At 35.8% G+C, this 16,324-nt stretch overlaps 1 protein-coding gene across 8 annotated transcripts in view; it reads left to right on the plus strand.

Annotated features, from left to right (window-relative positions):
* Window positions 1–16,324, plus strand: part of PHF14 (PHD finger protein 14) — a 114,445-nt gene that overhangs the window by 23,910 nt on the left and 74,211 nt on the right. For all 8 annotated transcript variants that reach the window (XM_040965006.1, XM_040965007.1, XM_040965010.1 and 5 more), the window contains 7 exons: window positions 2,630–2,776; window positions 3,495–3,765; window positions 4,074–4,180; window positions 5,243–5,338; window positions 7,067–7,170; window positions 8,791–8,922; window positions 13,027–13,195. In XM_040965006.1, the coding sequence (XP_040820940.1) occupies window positions 2,630–2,776; window positions 3,495–3,765; window positions 4,074–4,180; window positions 5,243–5,338; window positions 7,067–7,170; window positions 8,791–8,922; window positions 13,027–13,195 (1,026 nt within the window). The remainder of the gene's footprint in view (window positions 1–2,629; window positions 2,777–3,494; window positions 3,766–4,073; window positions 4,181–5,242; window positions 5,339–7,066; window positions 7,171–8,790; window positions 8,923–13,026; window positions 13,196–16,324) is intronic.

The raw sequence follows: 16,324 nt of genomic DNA on the forward strand, positions 1-16,324 counted from the left end.
AATATAATGTTATTTACTTTGAAACTCTGTGCTCTCTTGAGTAACAGTGGATATCTAGGAGAGTACATACACGTCTAGAATGTAAGACATTGAATGTAAAGAGTTGAGAATCTAGCAGTCTTTTATGTCAGTATTGAGACATAATAGATTTTTATTAGAAAAACAGTGCCATTGCTCTCACTAAATCTTGTAAATAAACTGTCTTTATGAAGTGTATGATATGTGATAGTCTTGCTGTTATTAAATAAATTAATGATTATTTTCAAAGTCCAAGTTTTAATTTACAGCATGGTAACTATGTTCTCAGTGTCATATAACATGTCTAATAGGAAACTATTATCTTAGTAGGTTATTAAGTAGTCAGGAAGCAAGTAATTAAAATAGGATGAAGAACATTTGTTGAACAAAATTTGAGGGATATAGTTTGTGAATAAATGGACCTTTTTGAAAGTAGTGTTTCCATTTAAAAAAATTTATTTATTTGAAAGGCAGAGTTAAGAGGAAGGGATGGAGGGAAGAGAGGGGAGAAAGTGAGAGAGAGAGAGAGAGAGATCCTTTACTGGTTCACTCCTCAAATGACTACAGCTGCCAGAACTGGGTCTGTTTGAAGCCAGCAGCCAGAAACAACTTCTAGGTTCCTTCCATGGATGCAGAGACCCAAGTGCTTTGTCCATCCTCTGCTGTTTTTTCAGCCGGACTAGCGGAGAGCTGGATCAGAAATGGAGTAGCTAGACCTCGAACTAGTGGCTGTATGGGGCGGCAGGGACTGCAGGCAGTGCTGGCCCTGAAATGGTATTTTCAATTATGTATCTGTTTTTGTTCAAATCTCTGATTTGAAATTGTTACTTGATTATTGATGAAGGGTATTAGATGAACACGAGGCATTTTCATGGCTGCTGGCAAAGGTACAGATATAGCTGTACCAAAGGCTTGTGTGAGTTACTCATGGCGACAGTTGATGGTGACTGATAGAAGTGCAGAGTGTCAACCCAAGGCTCAGAGTTCCAGGAGAGTTCCAGTGGGATGCTGGCTCTGGGTGTTGATAGGCTAGGGTCAGTTGTCTAATCCTGGAGCTTTTTAGGCATGAAGGCTCTTTAGTACCCCTTCCCCCGCCTTTTTTAAAGATTTATTTTTATTGGAAAGTCAGACATACAGAGAACAAGAGAGACAGAAACAAAGATCTTCCATCTGCTGATTCACTCCCCACGTGGCTACACTGACCTGAACTGCACCCATTTGAAGCCAGGATCCCAGAGCCTCCTCTAGGTCTCCCATGAGGGTCCAGGGTCCCAAGGCTTTGGACCATCCTCAACTGGAGCCAGATGGGAATTGGGGCTTCCAGGATTAGAACCAGCGCCCATATGGGATTCCAGTGTGTGTAAGGTGAGGGCTATAGCCGCTAGGCTATGGCTCTGGGCCCCAAAATTTGCATTTTTATACACAGTACTACACTGAGAAATTTGTGATATAAGTTAGATAAAAAAGAAACTATATAGTTGCTTATCTTGACTGCTTTTCCTTGGAGCTGACTTATCATTTTGCTAATAATCACATTGACAGTAATATTTTTGGACTTCACCTTTGCAAATTGTTTCTGTTTCTCATATAGTATTATTTTTTGTTCTGTTATCTTTAAATGAGTAAAAATGAAATGTACTTTAAAGTAGTGTTAGTTCCATGAAAGATGTCTGGGTTAGAGTCATGTTCATTTGAAATTTTACACTAATAGAAAGTAGTAAGAGAGATGCTTAATTTTTTTTTTCTTTTTTTAAATAGACAGGGTCCCTCCTGCCACTTTTTCTTCTTCCTTTTCCTTTTTTTTTCTTTTCTTTTATGCTTCTTTGCCTTTCGCCTTCCTATCTCTTCCCTTCCTTCTTTCTTTAAGATTTATTTGTCTGAAGGCAAAATGACAGTGAAGCAGAAGCTGAGAAAAAGCAGACATGTTCAGTCTATCACTTCCCTCCCCAAGTACCCAGAGCGGCCAGGAACAGGCTGAACCAAGGCAGAAGCCGAGAGCTCCGACTGGCTGTGCTGTGTGACCGGGGACGCACATGCCTCTGCAGTAGCATGCACTGCCTTCCAGAGGCGTTTGCAAGGAGCTGGTTCAGAGGCAGAAAAGCTGGGACTGCAGGAAGGGATGCTGGAGCCCCACGGAGGGGCTTGCACTCCTGTCTCCCTACAGCCGCTGCAAAGATCTGCCCTTCTTTGGAGTCTGTCCATGCATTGTTAGGAACTTGAAATAACTCCTTTAAGCAGGCCTACAGTTTTTAGATATATTTTTGTTTTGCAGTTTGAGTAGATCTAGATTAAATAATTAATGATAGTTTTTCCTCAAAGTTGTTAAAATCCCAATTGTTTTATGCAGTGGTTTAAAAAAAAATAGAGGTATATTCAAAGACCCTTAACAAAGAGAGGAGCATTCATTTGATGTGGTTATATCAAATTAAGTTTCTAAAGCAGTAATCTTTATCCTTATGTGCAAAGTTTATTTTCATAATTTATTATAGAAGTAACCAATACTAGGATATTTGTCCAAAAAAATAAAAAAAGCAAATATCCTTTTGGGTTAGTTTTTGAATGAGCCTTTGAAATAAAAATATTGATGTTTATTTCTTTGGTTTTGTAACAGGACATAGCAGATCCGTTCTTTGCTTATTGCAAGCAGCATGCAGATCGGTTAGACAGGAAGTGGAAGAGAAAGAACTACTTGGCCCTGCAGTCCTACTGTAAGATGTCTTTACAAGAGAGAGAGAAGCAGTTATCACCAGAAGCACAGGTACGGGATTTATGTAGAAACACATATGAGTTTTCTGTTTATATTGTTGATTTCCACCCTCATATGTATTTGCCAGTCTCAAGTGAATAGTAATTGTGGATTTGTAGGATTGAGATTAAAGAAAATGATGAGTATCATTAGCTATTGAGCGTCTTGTCATCTGGTTGACGAAGCAGTCTTTTGTCACGGCATTGTCAGTGCAGTATGTTGATCACATCCTTGTTTTCATTCTTTTTTTTGAAGCTCATTTATGCAAAGGATCTGATCAAGTTTGCTCCTTCTTTAAATGTATTATGCTGCATGTTGAGTACCTCTGGAGACTATTGGCTGTTATTGAAGAGAATGTTATCTTGATAAACTTAGATTTCTATTGACTCTGGTCATAAATTAGTACATTTATTACTAGGGATAGGTCTAGTTTATTATAACTCAAGAATTATACAATATACATTAAGGAGCTTTGATACTAAGGGTACTTCAAAAGGTTAGTGGAAAACTTGAAATAAAAGACCAGGTATATTTTGGGGTTGAACTATTTTTAAATTCATACACGGTGTTTCTCATACATTTTGCTTGAACTTTCTGAAGTGCCCTCATATAATTTGCTTTAAAAATAGGAGATTCTGGCTGTTTTTACCTTATCTAACTATAGAAGTTAAAATCACAAGGAGAATATATATTCTGTTTTCTTTTATACTTGCTTACATTTCTTTTATAGGCAAGGATCAATGCCCGGCTACAACAGTATCGTGCCAAGGCAGAGCTGGCCCGCTCCACCAGACCCCAGGCCTGGGTTCCCCGGGAAAAGCTGCCCAGGCCCCTCACCAGCAGCGCTTCAGCCATTCGGAAGCTGATGCGGAAGGCTGAGCTGATGGGGATCAGCACAGACATCTTCCCGGTGGACAATTCCGACACCAGTTCTAGTGTGGATGGGAGGAGGAAACACAAGCAACCCGCGCTCACTGCTGACTTTGTGAATTATTATTTTGGTTAGTATAGTCACTGATATTTAACCTCTTCACTGGGAACAGTTTCCTAATGAAAATATTTATTATGTTTTTAATTCTTAGAAATTGGTTAGCCATGGTGTGTGTATATAAAAACATGCATGTTTTCTTAATAAGTGGTGGGTTTTTGTGAACTATTTGGCTCATGTGTTTTTTAATATATTCACAAGTGTTTAAACGATGTGGGTTTATCCTTGTGCTTCTCGCCATGGTTGGTGTTTTCCTTTGGGTATATTGTGTATCAGCTTTTACTTCCTACTAAAGTAAAACTGGATATTTAATTTAAATAGAGAGAAATATGCGCATGATTCAAATTCAGGAAAATATGGCTGAACAAAAGAATATAAAGGATAAATTAGAGAATGAACAAGAAAAGCTTCATGTGGAATATAATAAGGTAAGCTGGTTCCAAAACTAGCAATGTGAAAGGAAGAAAATCTTACCAGTTACTTCTTTTGTGATTTCAATAGCATTTCTATATGTTTTATTTTGAAATTCTAAGTATTTTATGTTCTTTGTTTCAACTCTGTCTTCTCTATCATCTCCGTCTCTGACTTAGCATCTTGTTATGTGCCAAGTGTAGTTGTGACCTCGTGACTTGTATTAACTGACATAGTCCTTGTCTTACTTTTGTAGGATGGGCTGGAATTCCCATTCTCAAAAGAGGGAAACTGAGTCTTACACAGATTAAGTAATTTGTCTAGGCTCACGTAGTTGAGAAGTTGAGGTTTGTGGCTAACCCACTGGACTTTTTTTTCTTATTTCTAATCTTAGTAAATAACACTGTAGAATTTCTCTAAATTTGTAGAAAAATTTAAAACCTAGTTTTAAATAACTGTTAATGTTGACATGTATTATTAACTTACTTTTGATTAAAAAGTAATTCCTTACATTTTTGTTGTACCTCTTCATTCTAATAAAAAGAGATATATAAGAGAAATACAATTTACCTGAAAAAGCAAGATGTGACTATAATCAGGTATTGTGTAACATGAGCATTTTAAACTGGTATAATTGTGGGAAAACATGTTAAACGACAACATTCGGTAAAAAGTGAGATTCTGATAGTTGGTTATGTTGTAATGAAGAGTCCTAGGATTAAATTCAGATGACCTAGGGATTCTTGTTCGTGATCTTGACCAATTGACAGAACATTAAGATCCTGTGTTGTCTCAATGGGAGAAGGTGGAAGATGCATCTTGGTAAGGATTAACTATAGGATGTGTGAAATGATACAGCCAATTTTAATGGAATGTATAAATCTATATATTATTAATAAAAATAGCAGCATATACCAAAAATTTATTCACTGTTGGTACTGTTAAATAGTTGGACATCTTCTCCAGTGATATAGTGTGAGAAAAATATCTGAAATTTACATGCAGATACTCTATTGATAAATTATTTACATTTTCACCCATTTTAACAAATTTGGTAATTTATTTTCTTCACTTTTCAGCTGTGTGAATCCTTAGAAGAACTACAAAACCTGAATGGAAAGCTTCGAAGTGAAGGGCAAGGTATCTGGGCCTTACTGGGCAGAATCACAGGGCAGGTTTGTTATTTTCTATTTGCTAAACTGTTCTTCAATTCTTGCTCTGTATAATTTTCAAAATTACATTTCTCACAAACTTACTTTACTAACTGAAAAAGTCAGTTTCGTCAGGCCCTAATCCTCTGAAGTAAGCAGTTTTTCATGATGTACGTTTAGAAAATTAGAAGGCACCTACTGAGAATGTGTAGCTTAACTTGGTTATTTTAGAAGCTGTCATGGTTGCTAAATTTTTGTTTGTTCTGGTTGACCCTCTGTTTATGATGAAACGAAGATTTATAGCATGAATTGCTTCTTTCCTTTAATTTAGTTGTTTTACATTTCTTGCCACATTTTTTTTCTTTCCTGTTCTTGTGGTATACTTAGATCTCATTAAAAATTTAAAACATAAAAAGGTAAATTGGATAGATTCGTTTTCCTGTTAACTTGCTTTTCAGCCATGTACCGCGTAATGTATGAAACTTCATTATTAAAGGGCAATTTTACTCCTTCAGCAGTGCTCTTTATTGCAGTTATAAAAAAAATTCAATCTTTGAGCATTTGTAATTTGTTAAATTATCGTTGTTGAAAAAAAAGCACTGCAAAATAAATTTCTTTGAATGCTGCTTTTGTAATTGATCCTTTAAAATTTTTTTTCAAATGCTTTTAGTCATATTTCTTAAATGTGAGAGCGCTAATCTTTCCTTTCACTAAAAAATTAGTTTTCTCCATGAAGGAAGCCATTCAAAAGGCAAATATTTCCCTTTGTATATTCTCAGAGGTTTACAAATTAATATAGGTATTTTATGAAAAAAATACATCTAGATGTGTTGTATTATTCCAACTCTGAAGATGCTTCTTGTGAATGGTGTATGCTTAGCTTGTGTTGTAATTGGTTTATTTAAACAGTGAGAATGAATAATCAGTTCTTGAAGGATTAGTCTTTATTTTCATTGATAGGTTATTGATGGAGTTTTTGAAGATCATGTTTTCTGTTTAGTATTTGCCTCAGTTTAGTTGTCAAGCTTGCATTAGCTTTTGTCTTGATTTGCAAGTTTGCCTCTTGAGAACCTTCTGTGTAGTGTAAACCATAATCTATCTATAAAAGACATTTTTATTTATTAAATGACTTTTAACAGAGGCCTACATATTTTCTTGTGCAAATTTGTAAAATACAAAACAGAAATAGAATTCATTTTCATGATGCTTTTTTTGCAGTTGGTTGGACAGATGTGAACCCATTGGGCCACTAAGAAACGACTGTGATAGATGGCCGCTGTCTCAAAAGCCACTACACCATAGATTACCATGAATCCAAAGATAATCTTGTCTGCTCTGTGGGAGAGTTTGGTCCAATAAGATAATTTTTCTAATTAACCTCTGGCGTACCAGTGTAGCTGGAATGTTGAGGAAAAGAAACAGCCTCAATATTCTTTTTATTGAGTATTCTGTTATTTTTTTAAACTCCACTCATGCTTGTCCTCATCTTCCAGATTTTAAAGCTCAAGTTTAATTTTTGTTATGTTTCAGTGTACCACTGCAAACTGATGAAAGTATAGAACAATAGGTTTCTGATAAAAGTAAATGTTAAAAGTCATTTTGATCTTTTTTTTACCAGCATAATTGCCAATAAAATAGATCCCACCACCCCTTCCCCTGTCAATCCCAGCATATCCAATAGTGGCAAATAGAGGAAAATTTTTGCTTTTTCTGCCTCACAATAATATATAATGAATTTGTTCAAATTGATAGAAACTGAACATACCAGCAATTTTACGAGCACCCAAGGAGAGAAAACCAAGTAAGAAAGAAGGAGGCGCACAGAAGACGTCGGCTCTTCCTGCAGTACTCTATAGGCAAGTCGTGAAATGAGAACAGTCACTTCGGGTTTCTTATAAACTAACGCTGTCAGGAAGAAGAGAATGAATTATACCTGCACAAGAGTTTAAGTTAAAGGCATTTGAAGTCTATCAAGTAATTGGGGATATTTCTATATATAATACTGTAATTATTGTATGAATGACAATGGTATAGTAGATAAATAAATATGTCTTATTTTATCGAGTAGATTCTCAAGATTTGTTTGTGTTCTCAGGGAGTGATGGTTACCTTTTATACACCGTGATTCTGTTGCTGCTGTGGGAATCTGTTTCAACTTTGTTCTGCCAGACTCAGTTGCAATAATTATGTTTTCAGAAGTATTTTTGTAGTTTACTTTCTTTGCTTAATATTTTTAAAGTGTTCGTTATTACAGTGATTAATCAGTAATTAATCATTAATAGCTCAGACTTTAAATAAGTTAGGATCTCATTTTTCTTCATTGCTTGGAAAATTTGGACTTTGAGCTTTGTGATTACATTTTTGTATTTGTGTATAGCTTGCATGTATATTTGCATATGCTTGTATACTCACACACATAGGTACATATATTATACACACTTATGAAAATAGGTTTTCTTCCAAGCTATTTTTTTTTCCTTGGGCAAGGATGGGGCAAGGTGTTGGAGAAATCATGGGCAAAGTTCACTATTAGTGCACAGTGTGAACATTAGTATGTTCTCTTTTCAGCTTTGCTAACCATAGTTGGTTGGTCATATCACTTTACTAAGGTTCCTAACCTTCATGACTGTAACTCACTTTTGGGTAAGAAATATATTAAGTGTTATTTAATTTCCACTTAAATTTTTATCTTACACTTTTTGAACATTTTTCATAATTTTTTCCAAGGTCTATTTTAAAACATCATTATTGTTTTGTAACTGTGCATGGTTTCCTTTTGTAAGTTCTCCACCTGATTTTTCTTGCTCTGGGTTCTCCCAGTCTAAGTACATACTAGACTTTAAAGTCATACTGCTTACATTCTCAATTAAACTGCCTTTTTGTTTAGTTTACTGAAAACAAACGAACAAACAAAAGATAATAGTGACTTCTTAGTCTCTCCAATGAAGGACAGTGCATTGCTAAGAATGAAATTCTAATTTTTGAAAGATTTATTTCTATATGTGGCTGATGTATGTGTTGAAATAATTTTGAGTAATTAATTTTAGAAAATAAACTAAATGTTGTTTATGAAGTACCTTAACTTCTTTTCTGGTTTTATGCAAGTATTAAGAAATTTGGAAATTTTTTTTTTCTCTCATAATCTCTTTTTCTGGGGAAAAAAATGACCCAATTTTAAACAGGTTTCAAATAACTAAGATAAAGATCATACTGAAAATAAATATACAGATACCCTTTTCTGAGAAATTGAACTAGCAATATTTAAATTTATACTAGATTCAAACTGTGTTTTAACATTGTCAGAAACATTTTAAAAGAAAATCTTGTTACTGACAGTGCAAGAAAATATGTGCTATAAATACACATCTCTACTGAATAGTTAATCAAGATGAAAACTTTAAAATTTCAAAATATGCTAGACATGACCTGTTTTACTTGATAATTATTCTAATTTGTGCTTGGTATCTTTTTCAAAGTTGTGGAATCTGTAAGAAAAACCATGACCAGCATCTGCTTTTGTTGTGTGACACCTGTAAGCTTCATTACCACCTCGGCTGTCTGGATCCCCCACTCACAAGGATGCCACGCAAGACCAAGAACAGTTACTGGTAAGGCAGATGGAGAGAGCACACAGTTTGGAACTAGTTTTGTAGTTTCAGCTCTATAGAATGAAGCCTTAGAACGACTCGTAAGAAAGGGTTGGTGAATTGGGAAGTTGAAAAGTTCCTAAATGTTTATTATAGTGGTGAATGATTAGAATAGGGAGAGGCTTTTTGAAGTGAATTTTCAAATAGTTATGATTGTTTTGGCAACTTAGCAAGGATTTCCTACTTCACGTATGAATTATTCGAGTGTATTTATGATTCTCTTTTATTGTTTAGAATTTGTCAAATGCCTTCCTTTTGCTTCAAAATCCAGTGAATTTATCAAAAATAGCCTCAGCAGTCATGCTTACAATTGTGATTTAGCGTATTACTTCAGATTTAATGTCACTGAATGCTTTTTTACGTCTTATAATTGTCATTTGTGTTGGGTATATTTAAATTCGGCCATTTCTTTGTAACTCTAGAAACATTTGACAAGCATTTCTAAATTATTTTGTTAACTTAGGCCTGTTGGATCATTATTGCTGTCTGCTAAAAGCTTATAGTAATCTAAAATGAGTTTCACTCTTTCATTAATTTCAGTCCTTGGGAAAGACAGATATTCAGATTCCTTATAGAAAGCAGAATATAGAAAATGGAAAACACTGGGATGAATATAAACTTTTTTTCATGCAAAATCTTTTTATGTTTTGGAAAAGAGAGAACCCCAGATTATGCACTGGTGATCCAAAATGGAAGAGTGTGTGCATTCCTTAAAAGTTCAGTATGTTTCTGACCTCATTATTTTATCTTTTTTTCCCCATTGTTTTTTCTCTATTTTTGTTAATCTTTACATAGTTAATTAGGTCATAAAGGTTCAAGGGCTACAGGAAAGTGGGTAAGACTATTATTTCCACAGTTTTTTTCCTGTATCTGGGATACAGGGGGGATGGAGGGAGAAGCTCCACCCAGTGTCCCACCAATCCCAGGTCCCTGATGTGGGGCATGCTCCGAGGGTCTTGTTCAAGTGGTTTTGATAGTTCACCAGTTCTGAATTGCTGCCAATCTCGCCATTCCAAGCACGACGAGGTCACAGCAGAATCCACCGATTGACATAGTCCATCTTAGAGTCTCCATTTCATTATTTTATCTTTTAAGGATATCTCATTGTATTATGATAAAGCTGACTTTTTGGCTTTAACCATTTTTACAGAATTCCTTATGGTGTTTATCAGTTTGTTTTGAGTTACTCAGATTCGCTTGTTCATACATGTATAATGGGTGTATCTCTTTTGGCATTTATTTTCTTTAGGAACTTGTAGAAGTTAGAAATTACAGCAGTGGCTTAGACTGCCATCATTTTAGTAAAATGTCTGGATGGGTTTCCTGTAGAAAGGTTGTTGGATAGTCTTTAGAATCAGGGTACCGTGTTATGAAGTTGAACGAGGATGTATGTTTGTAGTTCTTTTTTAAAATGAGGTTTTGTACCTTCCCAATACTGCCTTGTCCATAGGGTTTCCAGTATGTGAATTTCTGGGAGAACTTCAAATGAAGGAGTGTAGACTAACGTGTTTTAGTGGAAGCACTCCCCAAAGCCCTTCAACTCCTTGGGGCAGTGTCATTAGATACAGTGGTTTTTAGTAAAAGCAGAAGCAAATAATGGAAGAGTGAAGTGTTCAGTCCCCTTAGTTTATAGTGAGCAGATTCTTTTGACCTCTAAAATCAATTTAGCTTTGATTAAAAAAATTAATTCAGTGTGTGTTAATTTTGACCATTGCAACTGCTCTGACCATTGCAACTGCTTGGGGAGTGAACCAGCAGGTTGAAAATCTGTCTCCCCTTCTCTGTACATCTGACTTTGCAATTAAAAAAAGACCAGTTAGTGAGTTACTGAAAGAAGCCAGGTATGTCATCTGTCTTATGAAAGATAATAACTTTCTCCTAGAAAGGTCCCTGATTTGATTGGGCAGACAGGCCATGGCTTTGTCCTGGAATATAATTACTTAGTGTTTTGTGTACTGATGCTTGTATATACCTTACAAAACGCTTTACGTTGGATCTGTAGTGCCTGATACATTGCTGCAAAACTGGAAGGTAGTAATGTGTCTTCCTGTTGTTTAAGTTTTTTTTTTAAATTTTATTTATTTTACTTAATAAAAATGCAGAGAGAAAAGCAGATCTTCCATCTGCTAGGTCGTTCCCCACATGACCACCACCACCAGAGCTAGGCTGGTCAGAGCTGGGAGCCAGGATCTTCTTCCAGGTCTCCCACATGGGGGCGGCGCTCCAGAACCTAGGTCATCCTCTGCTGCCTTCCCAGGCTGCGAGCAGCGAGTTGGATCGGAAGTACAACACCTGGAACTCAAACTGGAGCCCTTATGGCCTTATGGGATAGCAAGGCCTCATGTGTGGGACTAGCTCACTACACCACCATATAGTTCCCCACCAACTCTGTGGCTTTTAACGTATTGACGGAATTATGTGGTACACTCTTGAAATAGGAGTGGATAAATTCTGCTTTGACAGTTACATTTTCTTTTGGTCTCCTTGGTGTTTCAGTATTTTGTGATAGTCAGAGCATAGCGGTTCCATTATCTTGGTGTTCCAGCGAGTTTGTCACACAAATGCATGACTTCTGGTGGAGATGTGAGTGAACGAAACTAGAAAATGTTTTGACAAAGGCAATAGCTATACAAAGAGAAACAAAAGGAGAAATATTTCTTTCTTTTTCTTTTTTAAGCAATTCATCAGAAAGTGGTATTGGTTTCTATACTCCAAGAATTCCATTAATTTAAAAACGGATGTGAACTTATTGAGAAACCTTGGCCACATTTTACTTAACTAATGGAAATGATCACTTACTATTTATTACATAGTTTAATACCATAAAGATAGGCAATTGATCTTTTTGTAATTAGATAATTGCTGTAGACATATCTAGTTTTATTTACTAATAGCATCTAAAATTTCTAGTTTTTCACAGTTTAGTTTTTTTTTTTAGATTTATTTGCTTATATTGTAAAGATAGATTTACAAAGAGAAGAAGAGTTACAGAGAAATATGTTCCATCCATTGGTTCACTCTCCAAATGGCTGCAAAGGCCAGAGCTGAGCAGATCTGCAGCCAGGAGTTAAGAGCTTTAGGTCTCCCATGCCAGTGCAGGGTTCCAAGGCTGTGTTCTATAGCTTTCCCAGGCTACACACAGGGAACTGGAAAAGAAGTGGAGAGGCAGGGACATAACCTGGGACCCAAATGAAATCCTGCCACTTGGCAGTGGAAAATTTGCCAGTTGAACCATCGTGTCATGCCCTAGTTCTGTTTTTAATTTCAAAATATGTTTATCATTTAAGTTCTGAGACTGTGTAAAATTTTCTGGTGTTTTCATATGAGAGGTTTTGTTTTTTTTATGTTCGATATATTTATTTGTTTCAAAGTTAAGAGAGACACATTTCAAAGTTAAGAGAGACACAGAGAAGTCTTCCATCCTCTGGCTCACTCCAAATAGGTGGTATGGGAACTAAATGGAACTAGATATGGAAAGCCAGGAGCCAGACACTGCATCCTGATCTCCATGTGGGTGGGAGGAACTCCAGTTCCTGAACCATCTTCCTTGGATCCAGGGAGCTGGATCAAAGCAGAATAGCAAGGTCTTGAACCAGCATTTCAGTGTTTGATAAGGGTAGCCCAGACTGCGTGGTGCCTACTTTAGTTGTGTTTTTATTTAATTGGCAATCTGTAATCTCAGGAATAAAGTACTTAATCACTCTAGCAATAGGTACATCAAAGTTTTCTAAGTAGTACATGACAAAGCATTTCCTTCACTGGTCAATAATTTCTTAGTGTTAACAGTTTTGCTGATTTGCTATGCTTAAATAATGGGCATTCAATATCTAAGTATTCTTCACACAAAAAATCTAAATTTTGTGTTGATAGAAACTGGCTGAAATTGAAGACAGTAGTTAACATGACGGTATTACAGAATGTTATTGGGAAGATGAATCTAAAAGATAAATTTATTTAAGTCCAAAATTTTTTTGAAATCCACATACAGTTGTTTCAAAATACATGCTTTCCATAATGTTTCTGAAAATGTTTGCATATAAGTTATTTTTTTTTCCCTTTATGTAGGCAGTGCTCAGAATGTGACCAGGCAGGGAGCAGTGACATGGAGGCAGACATGGCCATGGAAACCTTGCCAGATGGGACGAAACGATCCAGAAGGCAGATTAAGGAACCAGTGAAATTTGTTCCACAGGATGTGCCACCAGAACCCAAGAAGATTCCAATGAGAAACACGGTAATGTATTCCTTCTTCAGCATAATCAGGAAAAAAAATTCTTAAAATCTGAAATTCAATAGGGAGAGAAAGACAAAGTGTAAATAAAAACCAAATAAAGAGACATGTTTTACTATTGGTTGTTCTTCAACATTTATTTTTCTGTATTATGAAACGTAGTTTCCCAATAGTTTACAGTTTCAATGTTTAGTTGAAAACAAAATAATATGATGATCACTCAGTGTGGTGGTTTAAAAGAGAGACCATACCCAAAGCCTTTGAAGCCCCTATAAATTTCTCTCCAATCTCATCCATATCCATCTAGTCTAGGGGTTACAACCTCTTTTCTCAGCTTTTCTCAATTTGTTTTTAAGATTGTAGCGAAAATATGTTGTTACTTCATATGCCTGTCTGTACAAAGGTAGTCCTCTTATGAAACATGCTTTTTCTAGTTTCTTTATTGTTTAAATAAATCTTCTTAGCCAGTATTCTCATCTCTAACCTTGAAGGTTAAGGAAGATTATGAATACTATGGTGCTATTTATATGCCCATATTTCAGTAGTACTTAAAAGAAGACCCTTTAATAGCTTAACACATCATTATATGTTTTTGTCATCTGTTTGCTTTTTTATTCTAGAATTATGATAGTTTAAGCTTTCTTAGTCTGTCTCCTTTCATCCTATTATTTTTATCCAGCTTTCTTGTTTATTAGTTTTATAGTTTTTGCAGATACTGGTGGCTAAAACACCAAGAAAGAATTTTATGGCCAGTAATTTGTGGAAATGCAGTATGATTATTTTCTTACTTGTGGAAATTCAAATGTGTTGTGATAATTCAGAATGTCCTGTTTTTTAGTAGCATGACTGTTTTTTTCCAGCAGTATCAAAGAGTAGCATCTTGACAACTGGTTGTGGTATCATGGTGGGTTGTGTGGCACCAGATTTTGAAGTGGTGCCTTGGAGCCCTCGGATTATTTGCATTGGGATTATTTGTGGGTTTTATTGAGGTGTAAACTTTGGATCAGCTTAATGCTAGTGATTTGCAATTTATGAAACACAACTGAGCAGATTTTTAGATGCTATCCTTATTTAGAATATATGTAGGTATATATATTTTAACTTCTTGTTTATTGTAATTTTCTTTAAAGGGCAAGGAAACAGAGGGAAGGAGGGAAGTGTGGAAGGAGAAAGAGATAGAAATACACCGTCTATCCACTGGTTTGCTAGAATTTGTGGATATATCATGTAGCAAAACTTTGTAGAAATGATTAAAGTTAGGGACCTCAAAGAGAGGATGTGTGGGGATTACCTGGGATTATCTATGAGGGAACCATCTAATCAAATGAATGCCTGACTGGCAGCTGTCAATAAGAAGAGAGGCAACCACAGGCAGCAGCAGGGCAGAGCCAACATTGCTGCCTTTGAAAACTGTGGAATGGGGTAGCAAGCCAAGGCGTGTGGACATCACTGTTTTATGTTGCAGCTTCTCACAACTGTGGTTAAGTTTATTGCAATTTAATAAATGAAGGCACAAAAGACCATTTATATAATATTGTAATAGTAATTTTTCTTTAAATAGCAAAGTCAGTAGTTGTGTGTTCAGATAGTAAAAAAGAAAAGGGAGTGGCAATTAGAACCACATACAGTGGAAAACACTTGTTTTGTTCTAATAGTTGAAGCTGAGTGATTGATTACTGCTGATACTGTCTATAAACTTTGCTGTAAAATTTACTGAAGCATTCATGATTATTACATTAAGACCAATTTTGATAAATGGATTAAAGTTGACCTTGAACGACTTGAGCAGTGTATGAACTTATGTTTCACATTAGTAGTATTGCTTCGGTAGAGGGCGTGCCTGGAGGCTCAATGTAGAAATAAAAAGTCCAAAAGAGAGTACAAAAGCAAAAGCAAGTTTATTTGGAAAGAAGCAGCAAAAGCTCCCTTGTGTGTAAGAGAATCTGGGAGCTGGGAATAGGGCAACCAAGTTAGGGCTGATCTCTTTCTGAGCTTCTTCTCCTTTCTGCCTTCAGTTAGTGCACACAGTAGTTCTTTTTAGGGTTGGTTCCCCTAAAGGACTGGTAGTTGGCTTCCCCAGAAAGGTGAAATTTCCCAGGGTAGTTGAAAAAAAATTTTTTTTTTAAATTTTCTAACCTTCCGTCAGTGCTTCTTTTCCCTACAGTTGTTTCTGCTGTATTTCTAAAAATTATTGATTTAATGATTGCTGGGTGTTTGCAAACTCATGGGCCTGAACTCTAGTTACACAAGAACTGTTCCTGTTTACTTTCAAGGAAATTGGACCCATTTTTTTCTTTGTGTTGATTGTATTTCATGGAAGAAACTATGAAATTATTGTAAGGCTAGCCCAGGAGACTTCTGCTTAAATACCTTGCTATTTAGATATTTTCTCCATTATTATTATTATTCATGTGGAGACTTTTTACTACCTTTTAGTCTAGGAAATTACTTTTGAAGAAAATATAAAGTAGCTTACCTATGTCCCCTTTGAAGTTACTTTAAAATTGATATTTGTGCTTTTGGACACATTTTGTAATAACTTTAATGTAACTTGAAAGCTTTCAGATTTTTTCCTCTTTTTCTTCATATTCTGTAATCTGGAGATTTTTCATCTTTTCATATAAATGTGAAAGGACTTGCTGGGGCCCCTCTTCCATAGCCATACACTCACATGATCTTTCTTTGAAGTTCTGACTTTCTTCCTACTCATCCATTTTTGTTGTGTTTTATAGAATTTGCTGTTTTGTGGGATAAGATCAAACAATAGTCCAAATATTTTTTAGCAATTTGGGCTGGAAACAATATTGTTTTTTCATGATTCACTATTTTTGTTCTTAAAGATTTATTTATTTTCACTTAATCTTAGCCAAAAGGCCGAGAAGTGATAAAGATTTATTTATTTTCAATGGAAAGGCAGATTTACAGAGAAAAGGAGAGACAGAGAAAGATATTCCATCTACTGGTTCACTCCCCACAATGTCTGATGCTGAGCTGATCTGAAGCCAAGAGCCTCTTCAGTCTCCCATGCATGTGCAGGGTCCCACGGACAGCATCCTCCATGGCTTTCCCAGGCCACAAGCAGGGAGCTGAATGGGAAGAGGAGCAGTGGGGACACATACCGGTACCCATATG

This window comes from Ochotona curzoniae, unplaced genomic scaffold (assembly GCF_017591425.1).
Source record: "Ochotona curzoniae isolate NIBS_2020 unplaced genomic scaffold, NIBS_Ocur_1.0 scaffold_3835, whole genome shotgun sequence".
Lineage (NCBI taxonomy): Eukaryota > Metazoa > Chordata > Mammalia > Lagomorpha > Ochotonidae > Ochotona > Ochotona curzoniae.